This window comes from Piliocolobus tephrosceles, chromosome 6 (genome assembly GCF_002776525.5).
Source record: "Piliocolobus tephrosceles isolate RC106 chromosome 6, ASM277652v3, whole genome shotgun sequence".
NCBI lineage: Eukaryota > Metazoa > Chordata > Mammalia > Primates > Cercopithecidae > Piliocolobus > Piliocolobus tephrosceles.
Window position 1 is genome coordinate 145776937 of NC_045439.1, and position 18309 is coordinate 145795245.

The 18309-nt window shown below is 39.2% G+C and overlaps 1 protein-coding gene across 2 annotated transcripts in view; it reads left to right on the forward strand.

Moving 5' to 3' along the window:
• The window catches only part of ARIH1 (ariadne RBR E3 ubiquitin protein ligase 1), a 112030-nt gene that overhangs the window by 33732 nt on the left and 59989 nt on the right, over positions 1–18309 (forward strand). For both annotated transcript variants that reach the window (XM_026455426.1, XM_026455428.2), the window contains one exon: positions 10359–10426. In XM_026455426.1, coding sequence (XP_026311211.1) covers positions 10359–10426 — 68 coding nt within the window. The remainder of the gene's footprint in view (positions 1–10358; positions 10427–18309) is intronic.

An 18309-nucleotide genomic window follows, 5' to 3' on the forward strand; every position in this document is an offset into this window, starting at 1 on the left:
TGGAATGAAGTCTTGCTCTGTCACCCAGGCTGGAGTGCAGTGGCATGATGTCAGCTCACTGCAACCTCTGCCTCCTGGGTTCAAATGTTTCTCTTGCCTCAGCCTCCCAAGTAGCTGGGACTACAGGCGCACACCACCATGCCCGGCTAATATTTGCATATTTTTGGTAGAGATGGGGTTTTGCCATGTTGGCCAGGCTGGTCTCAAACTCTGACCTCAAGTGATCCACTTGCCTTGGCCTCCCAAAGTGCTGGGATTACAGGCGTGAGCCACCATGCCTGCCTTTGGTTGTGATTCTACCTGGAGAGTTTGTCACACTCTTGAATGTGGTCCTATCTGCACACATGTGTGCATCCAGATTGTGGTTCTCCACCTTGACTGCTTATTGGAATCTCTTGGGAGTTTTTGAAAATGGTAATGCCCAGGTCTCCCCCTCAGCCTTCGTCCTCACTCCTCCCATATTCTGATATATTTGGCCTGGAGTGTGTGGCTTTTTTAAAAGCTTCTTAGATGGCTGTGCATAGTGGCTCATTCTGTAATCCCAGTGCTTTGGGAGGCTGAAGCTGGAGGATTGCTTGAGCCCAGGAATTTGAAATCAGCCTGGGCAACACAGCAAGATCCTGTCTTTAAATAAAAATAAATAAATAAATAAATAAATAAATAAATAAATAAATAACGAGCTTCTTGTGTGCTACTAAAATTGATTCTTATGTGCTACTAAAATTGAGAACCACTTGATCAAAGGATAGGGGATGATGGTGCAATTGATGTTAAAGCTTTAGCTGGGACAGTTGACATAATCAGACTTACTAATAATCAACTTTTTCAAAATGCAAAACTTCGAAGTAAATACAGCTGCTCTGAGCCTGGAATGTTATTTTCTTCAGATTACTAAAATACTATACTGCCACATTCATCTACAGATGTACTTTTTTATAGCTTCTGTAGCGGGAAATTGTTTAGAGCAGTAGTTCCCAGTTCTGGCTGCATGTTAGGATCATCTGGGGACCTTAAGATAAAAATGTTGGATGAAAATATATATACTCATATTCTACCCCTGACAGTTGAATCAGAATTGCTGGGGGCAAAGCCCAATTAATGTTATTTTTAAAGTTCCTCAGGAGATTCTTATATGTAACCAGAATGGACAGGGGTAGGTGGTACTGATTTAGAGTTATAACTAGACAAGATATAAGGTTTTAGATTGTTTTATTGTCCTAAAAGTTAAAATGTACTGCTGCTAGTAATAGTACTAGTTTTCTGATTATAGTGATTTTACCCAAACTGCTGTTTGGTTTGTTTATATCCTCTAAAAAGGATGAAGAGTTCTTTATTTCAGCCAAGAACTTGAAATGGCTTTTCACTAAACTATCAGTTTTGGTGGCACACAGAAGTGAATTTCTCTCCTTTGACAAGTCCTTGCAGCGAGTGGTGCTATAATCACAAATTAAAAAATAATCTTTCCATATATTCAAATCCTATTAACCTATTTTATCTTGGACCAAGACACTTAACCTCTGTAACCTCATCTGTAACATGTAACTCATATCTAACTTGCATAAAATATTGATGTGAGGATTAAATGAAACATATCTAAAGTATCTGGCATTGTGCTTGGCACTGAGTAATTTCAAATCTGTGTTCTCCTGTTCAGCATTCCCTTTTACTTTCATTGTTCTTTTTTTTTTTTTTTTTGAGACGGAGTCTCTGTCTCCCAGGCTGGAGTGTAGTCGTGCGATCTTGGCTAACTGCAACCTCGGCATCCTGGGTTCAAGGAATTCTCCTGTCTCGGCCTCCCGAGTAGCTGGGACTACAGGCACACGCCACCATACCTGGCTAATTTTTGTATTTTTAATAGAGATGAGGTTTCACCATATTGGTCAGGCTGGTCTCAAACTCCTGACTTTAGGTGATCCACCCGCCTCGGCCTCCCAAAGTGCTGGGATTACAGATGTGAGCCACTGTGCTTGGCCTCCCCACTCCCCGCTCTTTTTTTTTTGAGACTGAGTCTTGCTCTGTCACCCAGGTTGGAGTGCAGTGGCCTGATCTCAGCTCACTGCAACCTCCGCTTCCCAGGTTCAGGTGATTCTCATGCCTCAACCTCCCAAGTGGCTGGGACCACAGGCGTGGATCCCCACTTCCGGCTAATGTTTGTATTTTTAGTAGAGACAAGGTTTCATCATGTTGGTCAGCCTTCTAGTGATCACCTGCCTTGGCCTCCCAAAGTGCTGGGATTACAGGTGTGAGCTACCACGCCTGGCCCACATTGTTCTTTTTAAAAGAACTTCACTATAGGTGCTCCAATGCAGGCTAGATTACTTTTATAGTTGAATACTTTATGTTTTAAGTTTCATACAATAAAATTTACACTGGAGCATACAGTTCCCTGAGTTTTGATAAATGCCTCAAATTGTATAAGCACCACAATAGTTAATTTACAGAACAGTTTTCCCTCACCATCACCCCTCAGATTTCTTTCTACCCCGTTGTTTAGTCAGACCCTCCCCAACCCTTAATACTTGGCAGCTCTGGATTTGTACCCCATCCTTACTTATTTCTATTTATTTTCACTCATTCATTTAAGACAGGGTCTTTCGCCCAGGCTGAAATGCAATGATGCGATCATAGGTCACTACAGCCTTGTGCTCCTGGGCTCAAGGGATCCTGTTCACCTCAGTCTCTAGAGTAGCTGGGACTATAGGCATGTGTGTCGTCATGCCTGGATAATTTTTAAAAAAATTTTAGTAGAGGTCTTGCTTTGTTGCCCAGGCTAGTCTGAAACTCTTCAGCTCAAGCAGTCCTCCTGCCTTGGCCTCCCAAAGTGTTGGGATTACAGGTGTGACACCAATCCCCCACCCCAGCCCCACCTTTTTTTTTTTTTAAAGAGAGATGAGGCCTCACTATGTTGTCCAGGCTAGAGCGCAGTGACTATTCACAGATGGGATCCTAGCACACTACATCGTTGAACTCCTTAGCTCAAGTGATCCTCCTGCCTCAGCCTCCCGAGTGGATGGGACTACAGGCATCTCCCACCTCTTCTGGCCTGAGCCCTGTAATTTTGCCTTTTCCACTATGTCATTTAAATGGAATCGTAAATCCACTTTTAAAATGGGCTTTTATTTTCTTATTGTTAGGTTTTTAGATTTTTAAAAAATTATTCTAGGTACAAATTTTTCATCAGAAATGTAATTTGCAGATATCTTCTAGTCTGTGGTATATCTTGTATTCTCTTAACAGTATCTTTTACTTTTGATGGATTTCAGTGTATCCGTTTTCTCTTAGGGATTGTGCTTTTGATGTATGTATGAACTATTTGTGTAACTCAAGGTCACAAACATTTTCTCTGTTTTATAGTCTGATTTACATTTGGGTCTGATCCGTTAATAATTTTGTATTAAATGTGAGCTAAAGTACATTTTAAAAGTATGTACATCTTAATTATTCCAGTACTACCCAGCACTTTGGGAGGCCGATTGGGGACAGATCACGAGGTCAGATCGAGACCATCCTGGCTAACATGGTGAAACCCCATCTCTACTAGAAAAAATACAAAAAATTAGCTGGACGTGATGGCCGGCGCCTGTGGTCCCGGCTACTCCAGAGGCTGAGGCAGGAGAATGGCATGAACCTGGGAGGCAGAGCTTACAGTGAGCCGAAATTGCGTCCCTACACTCCAGCCTGGGCTACAGAGCAAGACTCTGTCTCAAAGAAAAAAAAAAAAAATTAGCCGGGTGTGGTAGTTGCAGCTACTAGGGAGGCTGAGGCAGCAGAATGATGTGAACCCGGGAGGCAGAGCTTGCAGTGAGCCAAGTTCGCGCCACTGCACTCCAACCTGGCTGACAGAGTGAGACTCTGACTCAAAAAAAAAAAAAAAAAGACCTTTTCTCTGTTGAATTGTTTTATCACTTTTGTAAAAGATCAGTTTTGCTCTATTTATGTGGGTCTCCATTCCATTCTTTTGATCTGTATATCTTTTTGCCAATACTGTAACCTCATAGTTATGTTTTGAAATCAGGTGTTCTGTTTTACAATTTTTCAAAATTTTCAAATTTGGCCATTCTCGTTTCCTTGGTATTCCATATAAAATTTAGAATCACTTTGATATTTATCAAAACATATTTGGAGTTTGATTGGCATTGAGTAGGATCTATAGGTCAGTTTGGGAAGAATTAACATTTTAACTATGTTATTTTCCAATCGGATGACATGTCTCTCCATTATTTAAGTCTTACTAAAATTTCTTTCATCAGTATTTTGCAGTTTTCAGTGTACACGTTCTTCACACACTAAATTTATACCTACGTATTTGAGGTTTTGGTGCTGTTGTAAGTGGCACTTTGAATTTTTTTGATCTTCAGTTATTCATTGCTAGTATGTAAAAATATAGCTGATCTTTTCTTTCTTTCTTTTTTTTTTTGAGATGGAGTTTCGCTCTTGTTGCCCAGGCTGGAGTGCACTGGTGCCACCTCGGCTCACTGTAACCTCCGTCTCCCGGGTTCAAGTGATTCTCCCGGGTTCAAGTGATTCTCCTGCCTCAGCCTCCCGAGTAGCTGGGATTACAGGCGTCCACCACCATGCCCAGCTAATTATTTGTATTTTTAGAAGAAACGCAGTTTCATCATGTTGGCCAGGCTGGTCTTGAATTCCTGAGCTCAAGTGATCCACACACCTTGTCCTCTCTAAGTGCTAGGATTACAGGCATGAACCACCATGCCCGGCCCAGCTAATCTTTTTATATTGGCCTTGGACTTTGCTAAACTCATTTCTTCTAGGAATTTTTTGTACATTAATGGGATTTTCTGCATAGCCACATACATAGTCATCTGACTAGAAACAGCTTTTTTCCTTTCCTATTTCTTTTATTTCTTCTTCTTGCCATATTGTATTTGTAAGACTCCAGTACAGAGTTGACTAAGAGTGACTCGGCACCTGGCCTAGAAGTGCCTCTTCTATTCCTAGTTTGCTGAGAGATTTTTATAATAGTGGATGTTGAATTTTGTCAAATGCTTTATGTCCTGTCCTATGACTTTTCTTCATTAGGCTTTTAGTGTGGTAATTAAACTGAAGTTTGAATGTTTAAAATTATCCCTGCAATCCTGGGATGAACCCCACTTGGTTGTAGTGTAATTATCCTTTTTATATATTGCTAGATTGCATTTCCTAATAGTTTGCTGAGGATTTTTACATCTTTTTTCATACAGTAATTTTCTTGAAATGTCTCTTTTGGATTTTGATATCAGTGTGATCTTATAGGAATTGGGAAGTGGTCCCTCTTCTGGTTTTTGAAAGAGTTGTGTAGAGTTTGTTTTTTCTTCCTTGAATGATTAGTGGAATTTACCAGTGATACCATTTTTAGTCCATGAGTGTTCTTTGTTAAAGAGAGTTAATTACATATTCAGTTTGCTTAATCAGTAATAGGAGCATTTGTGTTACCTGTTTCTTGTTTAGTGAGGTTTAGTAGTTTGTGTCTTTGAGGAGTTGGCCTGTTTTATTGAATTGATGAATTTAATGGGCAAAGAGTTTGTAGTATTTGCTTATCGTCCTAGGTAGAGTTTTATTAGTTTCATTAATCTTTAGTACTAGCTTTTGGTTTTGTTTCTCGTTGTGGTTTGTTTTTTTTTTTTTCATTGACTTCTCTTTATTCCCTTTCTTCTGCTTACTTTGTGTTTTTCTTTTTCTTCCTGAAGTGTTTGAGATCTTTCTGATTTTCTTATATAAGCATTTAATGTGATAAATTTTCTTCTAAACACTGTTATGTCCCACAACTTTGATATGTTATATCTTATTTTTGTCTAGTTCGACATATTTTCTAATTTTCTTTGAGATTTCCTCTTTCAAGCTTGGATTTAACAAAAGATGGTTTAATTTGAAAGTAGGCTGTGTACATAGTATTCAGTGGATTACTGAGAGAGGAGTGTTGAAATCTCTTAAGTATAATTGTGGAATCATCTATTTGATTTCTATTACTTTTTTCTTTATTTTGAAGTTATTACTGCTAATTTTCCTTGTTCTGCAGTTTGCTTTGCCTGATAGAAATATAGCCACTGTAGCCTTCATGTGATTAGTGTTTGCATGATACATCTTTTCCCATCTTTTTACTTTTAATCTGTATATATCAATCCTTACATTGAAAACTGAGCTGTTATGGACAGCATATAGTTTTGCCCTTTTAAAAAAAATCTGAATGGTTGCCCTGCCTTTTAAATGGTTTGTTTTGAACATTTATACTTGATGTAATTATTTACATGGTTAGATTTAGGCCTTTTAAAATTATTTTCTCTTTGTTCCTCCTTTTCTGCCTTTTGGATTATTTGAAATTTTTTAAATATTCTACTTACACCCGTATCATTTCCCTTCCACCCAAAGAATTTCTTACAACTTTTCTTTTAGAGCAGGTTTCAATCTCTCTCTCTCTCGTGTCTCTGTGTCTCTCTCGTCTCTGTGTCTCTCTGTCTGTCTCTAAGACAGAGTCTTGCCTTGTTGCTCAGGCTGGAGTGCAGTGGTGTGATCACAGGTCATTGCAGCCTTAACCTCCCAGGTTCAAATGATCCTCCCGTCTCAGCCTCCTCAGCTAGTGGGACTACAGGCGTATGCCACCACACCCAGCTAATTTTTTGTAGTTTTTGTAGAGACAGGGTCTTACCATGTTGCTCAGGCTGGTCTCAAACTCCTGGGCTCAAGTGATCTTCCTGCCTCAGTGTCCCAAAGCACTGAAATTAGAGGCGTGAGCCACTGCACCTAACCTGTTTTTGGCTTTTTTGTCTGATAATGTCTTTGTCTTCATTTGTGAACTATACTTTTAGTGAATATGGAATTCTAGCTTGATACCTTTTGATATCCTATAGGCCCTGAGAGATTGTTCATTTTTTAAAAAATATTTCTTCTCTGTTTTGTTAAGATTGGATAATTTCTGTTGCCATGTCTTCAAGTTCACTGACTCTTCCGTCATCTTCTTTCTGATAGTGAGCCAGTCCAGTGAGTGAGTTCTGAAATTTCCATTTTTTAAAAAAATAGTAAACTCTTTCGTTTTTGAGAATTTCAGACCGGGCTTTGTGGCTTATACCTGTAATCCCAGCACTTTGGGAGGCGAAGGTGGAAGGATCATTTGAGTCTGGGAGTTCGAGACCAGCTTGGGCAACATAGCAAAACCCTGTCTACTAAAAGACAAAATACTAGCTGGGCATGGTGGCGCTTGCCTGTAGTTCACCTGCTCAGGAGGCTGAGTTGGTAGAATCGCCTGAACCAAGAGGTTGAGGCTGCAGTGAGCTGAGATTGCACCAGTGCACTCCATCCTGGACAACAAAGCAAGACCTTGTCTCAAAAAAAAAAAGGAGAATTTTGGCCAGGCACAATGGCTCATGCTTGTAATTCCAGCACTTTGGGAGGCCAAGGTGGGTGGATCATTTGAGGTCAGGAGTTTGAGACCAGTAGAGGGGGTTTCACCCTCTACTAAAAATAAAAAAGTAATTAGCTAGGCGTGGTGGTATGCACCTGTAATCCTGGCCACTTGGGAGGCTGAGGCAGGAGAATTGCTTGAACCGGGGAGGCGGAGGGTACAGTCAGCCTAGATCGCACCACTGCATTCCAGCCTGAGTGACAGAACAAGACTCCATCAAGAAAACAACAGAAAAGATAATTTCATATTTGTTTTAAGGTGTTCATCTTTTACCTAATGGATCATGGTTTTAATAACTGCTGGTCTGTAATCCCAGCACTTTGGGAGGCCGAGGCGGGCAGATCACCTGAGGTCAGGAGTTCAAGACCAGCCTGACCAACATGGAGAAACCCTATTTCTACTAAAAATACAAAAAATTGGAATGATGGCGCATGCCTGTAATTCCAGCTACTTGGGAGGCTGAGGCAGGAGAACTGCTTGAACCCGGGAGGCGGAGGTTGTGGGAGCCAGGATTGTGCCATTGCGCTCCAGCCTGGTCAACAAGAGCAAAACTCCATCTCGAAAAATAAAAAATAAAAATAAAGTAACTGCTTTAAAAGTCTCTGATAATCGTGATATGTGGGTCATCTAGATAGAAGTCAGCATCTGTTGATTACCTTCTGCTTTAAGAAGTGGTCAGTTTTTTGTTTTTGTATTTGCTGTGTTTGGTAGTTTATATTCTATCCCAGACATTTTGAATATTGTGAGATTCTGAGTCCTGTTGAAATGCTGTAGAGAAAGTTGAAGATTTGTTTGTTTTAGTAGACAAATCAACGTAGTTAGTTTATACCTGCAAGTTCTTTCTTATCTTATATAGGCAGTGGTTCCATTATCTGTTCAGTTTTCAAAGTCTTTGCCATGTTGTTTGCATTTGCCCCTCCCATTCCCACTTTGGTTGATCTAGCATTTAAAGAGCAGTGATTTATATCCTAGTTCTATTGTGAAAGCCTTCCTTACACTTCTTTGGATCTGTTCCGCGTATATATAGATAGCTTGCAGCTGGGCCCACGGACTTAGGGATCTACTTTTCTGTCTCTTATCATCAGTGATTTCACCCATATTCTTCAGCTCCCAGGGGCCTTCTTTATTCTCCTAGCCGGAAGCATGGAATTATAGTTTGTGTCTCCTACCTGTCATGCCTCACATGGCATTGAGCACATTTAGGGAGCCTTTGCCCTAACAGTATTAAATAAAAGTATGGTGGTGGAAACTAGGAATCTGTTTTAACAAAACTTACCATAGTTACTTTTGATAAACCAATAACAGGTTTGGGAACTTGTGGATAGAACCAATATTTGGCACTAGCAACATCAAGTTATACTCCCTCCCCTCTCTTTTTTCCCTTTTTGCAAGTTGAGGCTCTTAACAATTCCTGAAATATTTTACCCCAAACACCCTATCTAGTGGTAGAAAATATAGTGTACTGGATGCCACAAAGTTGTAGTCATGCAATTTTAGTTAATGACAGGAGACTTAAGTCTCTCGATTGATGGATTATTGCTCTTACTTTACATATAGCTAAATCTTAATTAGTGACTTTATTTCAGTTGTAGGCAAATCCTCTTGTTAAAACTTACTGAACTCAGTTCTTTAAAAAAAAAAAAGTTTTAGATCACATTTCTAAGAAAGCTGGAGATGACAGTGTCTCTGTATTCTCTACAATTATATGTATATCTTAGGATCAGTTAAAATACTTCTTTTCACATCTTAACTCTTATAGATGGGTGGCGTCTATCTGCAGTGCTCTGTTAAAGACAGATTCGTAGGGGAGTGTGAATCCAAAGAAGTAAGGAGTACCTAGATAGATTAGCAAAATGTACTAAGGTGAGTAAGTGAGTATCCGTATCTTTGGCTTTTGGAGAGGAGTATGCATGTGTGTAAATTTTTCTGTAACAAATGGTACTGTTGAAAACAATTGACATACATTTCTTTCATGGCACTATTTTTATACTAGTTTACTTTAAATCAGTAGCTAACTATGGCCCGCCTGTGGTGAAGTAAAGTGGTTTTAGTCCACAGAGATCTTTTTTGAAAGGTTATTTGATGTAGTAAAATTACATATGAGACACAAATAAGCAGACCCATGTTTGGGTCCCCTTCTGCTATTGTAACTAGCTCTCGTATCTTTGAGTCAGGCCTTGCTGATTTCTTAGGCCCCATTGCATTTTGAGTTAAAATTTGTACACAAATAGTAAGCTCACTAGTTTTATGGGAAATGGAGATATCTGTGACAGCATTGAATGATAAGGCAGTAAACTTTGGTTTTGTTTTACTTCACAGTGGTAACTTTTCCTTCTTGAAATAGCAGCCTAAAAGTTTACCTTGTAAACTACTATGTGGTACAGTATTTTTAAATTTTGCTTAAGTGTCTGTGAAGTATCCTTCTAACCTAAAAGTGATTTCAACGCATTTGAACTATTCAGTGCATAAGGTATTAAATGATTTTTTTTTTTTTTAAGAGACTGGGTCTAACTATGTTGCCCAGGCTGGACTCGAACTCTGGGGCCTGAGATCCTCCTGCCTCAGCCTCCCAAGTGGCTAGGACTATAGGCGCATGCGATCGTGCCTGAGTGTTGGAAATTTTCTTTTAAAAATTTTCTTGATTACATTTAGTGTGCTGATGTGGCGGTCTGTTGAAATTATTTTTTTTTGCGATTAAGACAGCGCCTAACTTACTTTCTGTTTAATTTCTTTTTGGCTTATTTTGAATCCTAAAGAAACGTGACATAGTAGTGTGGCAGACTATGTTTTAATAGTCTTGATCTTATCATGAATATATATTTCCTTAGAGGAATAAAGAAATACCCTAGGGATGGAAATTTGGGTAGAGTATTATGGAAATTTAACTTCAACCTAGGAGTTCACTAAATGTCAATGAAAGTGTTATTACCTTAAAATGACTTTTTTTCCCCTCCTTCTTTAGAATCCAGCAACTATCACAAGAATACTCCTTAGCCACTTCAATTGGGATAAAGAGAAGCTAATGGAAAGGTAAGGAACTATATTGTTGGCTTTGTGCTTAGAAATAACACAGAAAGCCTCTTGAACCGAATTTATAAGAATCAAGTAAGGGAATTGATTAATGTGTGCAACTAGTGACTGCTTTAATTTCTTGTATTCCCCTTTTGTAAAGTTTGCAGTAAATTTAATGTTAGGGAATCCAGGCTTAAATTTCTTTTTATTTGGGAGTATGTGTGTTTGGGGGTGGTGCTTCAGTATCTTCTGCATATATCCTCTTGGGTACCAAGAACTAAAAGCAGGTAGAGAGAAAAAGCACCTGATAACATTCTTGGAGTACATGAATAAGATCCTCCTTTAATTACTTAAAAAGATTTCTTGCTCAGCTGGGCGTGGTAGCTCACACCTGTAATCCCAGCCTTTGGGAGTCTGAGGAGGGCGGATAATGAGGTCAAGAGATCGAGACCACCCTGGCCAACATGCTGAAACCCGTCTCTACTAAAAATACAAAAATTATCTGGATGTGGTGGTGTGTGCCTGTAGTTCCAGCTACTCAGGAGGGTGAGGCAGGAGAATCACTTGAACCTGGGAGGCAGAGGTTGTAGTGAGCAGAGATCGCGCTGCTATACTCTAGCCTGGCAACAGAGCGAGACTCCATCTCAAAAAAAAAAAAAAAAAAAAAACAAGAAACCTATGTCAGGCACATTAGTAACATTATTCAGTAGAAACAAAATTGAAAAGTTGCTTAGGCTTTTCTGGCCACCAGACCAGGTGCTTGGACTAGTTCTCTGGTTTTGGGGCAGGATTCTGTTCCATTGGGTTTTAAAAAATACTTTCTTTCTGAAAATCTTTATAGTTCTAAAAGAGAAGAAATTAGTGAGACTGGAGAATGACTGTATTAATGTCATTCTTAATCTTGTTCTACTCTTTAGATTGGCAATTTGGGACACTTGTTAATGGTGGTAGGTTGACAACTTATATTTATTTCATTATCAATTCTAAATTTAATAAAATATTAAAACTAGTTGTTGAGAACTGAGAACCTATATATTATATAAATAAATGGAAAGTATTTCTCATTTGATTTTCAAATTCAGAGAGTACTTTATAAAACATATTATTAATACCCCATTTCATACACCTTGCATCTATTAAATTATATTGTAAATAATCTATTGTTACTATTAAATTACAATTAAATAGTAACAATAATAACTCAATTTTTGAGCCCTCTATCAAGCATTTTATTTTATCCTCCTGATAGCTTTATGAGGCTAGAAACTATTATCCCCATTTAATGTGGAAACTAAGGTTGGAAGCTTCAATTTTTTATCTAAGTTTTGTACACAAGGTGTTAGCACTCAAACACAGGTTTGTTGGACTTCAAAACTTAGGTCTTAAACACATGCTGTAGGCCGGGCATGGTGGCTCACGCTTGTAATCCAAGCACTTTGGGAGGCCGAGGCGGGTGGATCACAAGTTCAAGAGATTGAGACCATCCTGGCAACATGGTGAAACCCTGTATCTACTAAAAATACAAAAATTACCTGGGCATGGTGGTGCATTCCTGTAGTCCCAGCTACTTGGGAGGCTGAGGCAGGAGAATTGCCTGAACCTGGGAGGCAGAGGTTACAGTGAGCCGAAATCGCGCCACTGCATTCCAGTCTGGCAACAGAGCGAGACTCCATCTCAAAACAAAACAAACACATACTGTATAAAGCTTTCCCATGGTTCATGAAGGATAATGTGTTCAACTAATTTGATGTTTCTTTTTATGCATTCTGACCATATTTTTTTTTTGTTTTCTTTTGTTTTTTTTTGAGATGGAATTTTGCTCTTGTTGCCCAGGCTGAAGTGCAATGCCGTGACCTCGTCTCACCGCAACCTCTACCTCCTGGGTTTAAGTGATTCTCCTGCCTCAGCCTCCCAAGTGGCTGGGATTACAGGCACCCTCCACCACGTCTGGCTAATTTTTGTATTTTTATTAGAAATGAGGTTTCTCCATGTTGGTCAGGCTGGTCTTGAACTCCCAACCTCAGGTGATCTGCCCACCTCAGCCTCCCAAAGTGCTGGGATTACAGGTGTGAGCCACCACGCCCAGCCCTGACCATATTTTTTGACATCAGTGGTGTTTCTTAATTTTGGTAACATTTACTTTCAGGTTTTTTAAATTTTATGACACCTCTATTAGGAGAAAGAGTGTGGGGAAAAGAGAGAGAGATCAGCCTGTTACTGTGTCTATATAGAAAGAAGTAGACATAAGAGACTCCATTTGGTTCTGCATTTGAGATGCTGTTAATCTGTGACCCTACCCCCAACCTTGTCCTTGCAAGAGACATGTGCTGTGGTGACTCAAGGCTTAATGGATATTGGGCTGTGCAGGATGTGTCTTTGTTAAACAAGTACCTGAAGACAGCTTGCTGGTTAAAAATCCTGCCCGTCCCTGGGCAATGGAACATCTCGTGTAAAACCCATTGTGTGCTTTGTTTACTGAGCAAGGAGAAAACCGCCTTTAGGAATAAGGTGGGACTTGCTGGAGCAATGCTGCTTAAAGGTTTATGGAGATGTTTGCATATGCATCTCAAGGCACAGCATTTTCCTTTAAACTTATTCATGTCACAGAGATCTTTATCTATATGTCTTACTGCTGATTTTCTCCCTAAAACGATCCTATTGTCCAGCCACTCCCTTATCTTTCAGATGGGAAACATAATTATCAGTAAATACTGAGGGAACTCAGAGACCGGGGCTGGCGTGGGTCCTCTGTAAGCTGAGCGCTGGTCCCTTGGGCCCCGCTTTTCTTTCTCGGTACTTTGTGTCTGTGTCTTATTTCTTTTCTAAAGTCTCTCGTTCCACCTAACGAGAAACACCCGCAAGTGTGGAGGGGCAGGCCACCCCTTCAAAAGAGTTTTTATCGTTTACTTCTGAAATGCTAATGAATTAACACTGATTTACCCAAGTTTCTCTCATGTTAATGTATCTCCAAGACATTCTGAATTTTGTCTTATAACATTGCTGAAAATATTTTTCCATTAAATATTGTACTTAATATTTATGTACTATTGTACTTAATGTACTAAATTTTGTACTTAATATGTATGGGAAGTGTAGCTTCTGCTCAGTTTTTCTGGGAACCTTAAACTGCTCTGAAAAGAATAGGTGGTAAGTGTGAATTTAAAATTAAAAGGAGGTTTCTGGGAAATTTCTGAGTATGTGAATGTTTCAGTTTCTCCTTGTAGTTTCTGTAGATAAGCTATTGGTACGTAAAAGATTTAATTCAGTCTTTAAACAGTGTCTTTAAAATCGATATGCAATATCTTTTTGTCTCATTTAATGATTTTCACATTATATTTTGTATTGTCTGCTATTAGCACTGCTATACTTTTTTTTTAAAGCATTTGACTGATGTATCTTTTCCATTTTTTAAATATTCAACCTTTCTGGGTTATTTGGTTTTAGGAGTATCTTTTGTAAGTACTATGTAGGTGATGTTTAGAAGAATCTGAATGAAAAAACTATTATCTTTTAATAGCCGAGACTAACATACTCATGTTTTATAATTAATGTTTAGATTAAATTACTGTCATTTTAAGTTGTGCTTTATATTTATTATGTTTTCTGCTCGCTTATTCTGTTGGCTTCATCAGATTTTCCTTTTTCTCGAATAATTTCAGAGTTATATATGTATTCTATTTCAGTTTTTCTAGTCACTTTTCCAATTTGTACGTGCATACTTAAAACTATATAAAAGTTTATAATAATATTTACTTGAAGTTTTAATCCATCCTCTGTATAAGACAAAAACTGTAGCATAAATTTTTTCTTTGTTCTTTCCTTTTCCTTATCACCTTGATAAGTTGATGTTTGATTTTTTTTTTTTCTTCTTTTCTTTTTGAGACAGGGTCTCACTTTGTCACCCAGGCTGGAGTGCAGTGGTGAGATCATGGCTCACTACAGCCTTGACCTCCTGGGTTCAAGCAATCTTTTCATTTCAGCAACCCCAGTAGCTGGGACCACAGACATGCACCACCATACCTAGCTAGTTTTTGTATTTTTTGTAGAGATAGGGTTTCACCATGTTGCCCAGGCTGGTCTCAAACTCCTGGACCCAAGCAACCCTTTCACCATGACCTCCCAAAATGCTGGACTTACAGACACGAGCCACTGTGCCCAGTCGATATTTGAATTTTTTATTCGATTGTAAGCGTTTTTACTATCTATGTATTTAATACCCCTCCTCCCCTTTTCTGGCTAACTCGCTTTTTGCATACCACTATTTTTTTTGTAAATACTCTGTTTTTCCTCTAGAATATATCCTGTAATATAAATTGTTTCATATGTGACAAACTTTGAGTCCTGTAAGAGAAACTGTTAATATACTGAAACTTACTGTAATATTTCTGGATGTGAATTTTGAAAACATAAACAGTTGGGTCCTTTAAGTCTGACAATTCATATTTTTGGTTTTGGAAATTCTTAGCTGTTACTTGTTAGCATATCTTTTCTCCATTCTCTTGATGCTTTCTGGAATTCCTGGATCCATGTTGAAACTTCTGGATCTCTTTCCATGTCTTCTAACTTTTTTTTTTTTTAAGATGGAGTCTCGCCTCTGTCAGCCAGGCTGGAGTGTGTGCAAGTGGTGCCATCTCGGCTCACTGCAACCTCTGCCTTGTGAGTTCAAGGGATCCTCCTGCCTTAGCCTCCTGAGTAGCTGGGATTATAGGCAGCCACCACCACGCCCAGCTAATGTTTGTATTTTTAGTAGTGAGGGGATTTTACCATGTTGGCCAGGCTGGTCTCAAACTCCTGACCTCAGGTGATCTGCCCCTCTCCACCTCCCAAAGTGCTGGGGTTATAGGCGTGCATCATTGCACCCAGCATGTCTTCTAACTTTCTAAAAAATAACTTCTGTATTCATCTCCCCACCCCCAACCCTTGGGCAAGTGCCAGTGACTGTATTCATCTTTGTTTTTGACTTTGTTCTGTGAAAATTCCTCAGTTTATCTTGCTTTTCTTCCTGCATCCATTCTGCTTTATAGCCGTATTGAATTGTTTATTCAACAGTGTCCATCTTACTCCTTTTAATAACTTTATTCTTGTTTTGTGGGTATAAATTTTGCTTTATCTCTCTGTTTATTCTTACATTAAAATAATTAGAATTAAATAATGAGAATACAAATACGAGATGTGGCTGAAATTTACAGTCTTAAGGGTTTTTATTAGAAAAAGAAAATGAGGTAAAAAACTGGGCTGTGCACCATGGCTCACACCTGTAATCCCAGCAGATTGTGAGGCCAGGGCAGGCGGCTCACATGAGGCCAGGAGTTTGAGACCAGCCTGGCCTACGTGGTGAAACCCCATCTTTACTAAAAACACAAAAGGTAGCCAGGCATGGTGATGGACACCTGTTATTCCAGCTATGCGGGAGGTGGAAGCTGAGGCATGAGAATGGCTTAAATCCGGGAAGCGGAGGTTGCGGTGAGCTGAGATTGTGCGATTGCACTCTAGCCTGGGCAACAGAGTGAGACTCAAAAAAAAAAAAAGAAAAATAGAAACAAGAGAATGAGGTAAAAAAAAAAAAGGGACCAAGTCTTTGAAACAGGAAGTTAGAAAAATAAACCCAAAGAAAGTAGAAAAGGTATTTAAGATAAAATTATGATTAATGAACTAGAGAGCAACAACAACAACAAAAGATAAAGATCTTTGACATGAATTTTCTGGAAGATAAGCGACAGACTGGGAGAAAATATTTGCAAAAGACACATGTAACAAAGGACTATTGTCCGAAATATACAAAGAACTCTTAAACTCAACAGTAAGGAAACAGTCTGATTAAAAAATGGGCCAAAGAGCTTAACAGGCAACTCACCAAAGAAGTTATACAGATTGCAAATAAATAAATGAAAAGATGCTCCATGTCCTAGGGGAAATGCAAATTAAAACAACATTGAGATACCAGTACATACCTATTAGAATGGCCAGAATCAAAATACTGACTACCAAATGTGGACTAGGATGTGGAACAGTAGGAACTCTCATTCATTTCTCGTGGGAATGCAAAATGGTACAGCCACAAGATGGAAGACAGTGTGGCAGATTCTTACAAGACAAGATGTACTCTTACTATGTAACTCAGCAATCAACACTTCTTTATAATTATCCTAATGAGTTGAAGACTGTCCACACAAAAACCTGCACATGAATGTTCATAGCAGCTTTATTTGTAATTGCCAAAACTTGGAAGCAACCAAGTTGTCTTTCAGTAGATGAAAGGATTAGTAAACTGTGGTACATCCAGAAGTGTGGTATTATTCCGTGCTAATGAAATGAGCTGTCAAACCGTGAAAAACCGTGGAGGGACTTTAAATGCATATTATTAAATGAAATAAGCCAATTTGCAATGCTGTATACTGTATGATTCCACCTATGTGACACTCTGGAAAAGGCAAAACTATGAAGACAATGAAAAGATCAGTGGTGTGTGGCGATTCCTCAAGGATCTAGAACTAGAAATACCATTTGACCCAGCCATCCCATTACTGGGGATATACCCAAAGGATTGTAAGTCATGCTGCTATAAAGACACATGCACACGTATGTTTATTGTGGCACTATTCACAATAGCAAAGACTTGGAATCAACCCAGATGTCCATCAGTGACAGACTGGATTAAGAAAATGTTGCACATATACACCATGGAATACTATGCAGCCATATAAAAGGATGAGTTCATGTCTTTTGTAGGGACACGGATGCAGCTGGAAACCATCTTTCTCAGCAAACTATCACAAGAACAGAAAACCAAATACCGCATGTTCTCACTCAATAGGTGGGAATTGAACAGTGAGATCACTTGGACACAGGAAGGGGAACATCACACACCGGGGCCTATTGTAGGGAGGTGGTAGCAGGGAGAGGTAGCATTAGGAGATATACCTAATGTAAATGACAAGTTAATGGGTGCAGCACACCAACATGCCACATGTATACATATGTAACAAACCTGCACGTTGTGCACATGTATCATAGAACTTAAAGTATTAAAAAAAAAAAAGATCAGTGATTGCCAGGGGTTAGTGAAGAGGGAGGGACGAATAGTCAACAGCACAGTTTTTTTTTTGGGGGGGGGTGGCATGGGGGATGGCTAAACTATTTTGTATGATACTGTAATGGTAGATACATATCATTATGCATTTGTCCTGACCCATAGAATGTACAACATCAAATATGAACCCTCATGTAAACTATAGACTTCGGGTAACAATGGTGTGTCAATGTAGGTTCATCGAATATACCACTCTGTGGGGGGTGTTGATAGGGAGGCTATGTGTGTGTGTTGGGGCAGGGTTTTAAGGAAGCTGTAACTTCTGTGCATGTTTGCTGTGAACCTTAAACTGCTCTAAAAAAAAAAGTTTTTTTTTTCTTTTTTCTTTTAAGGGGGGAATAAACCATTGGCAAATGTGTTGGGGGAGGGGGAGAAGACACAATATTGAGAATAATAAGGCATAATTAGAGGTAGGAGAAATACTGTGTACTACTTTTACATACTTTTGTGTTTTTTTTTGAGATGGAGTCTTACTCTGTTGCCCAGGCTGGAGTGCAATGGTGCAGTCTCCGCTCATTGCAACCTCTGCCTCCTGGTTTAAGTGATTCTCTCACCTCAGCCTCCGGAGTAGCTTGGATTACAGGTGTGCGCCACCATGCCTAGCTAATTTTTGTATTTTTTTTTGGTAGAGATGGGGTTTTGCCATGTTGGCCAGGCTGGTCTGGAACTCTGACCTCAAGTGATCCACCCATCTTGGCCTTCCAAAGTGCTGTGTGAGCCACTGCACCGGCCCATGCTGGCCCACTTTTACATACATTTGAAAGCTTAGAAATGGAAATTACCTAAGTTGTCCCTCAAAAAGAAGTATAAA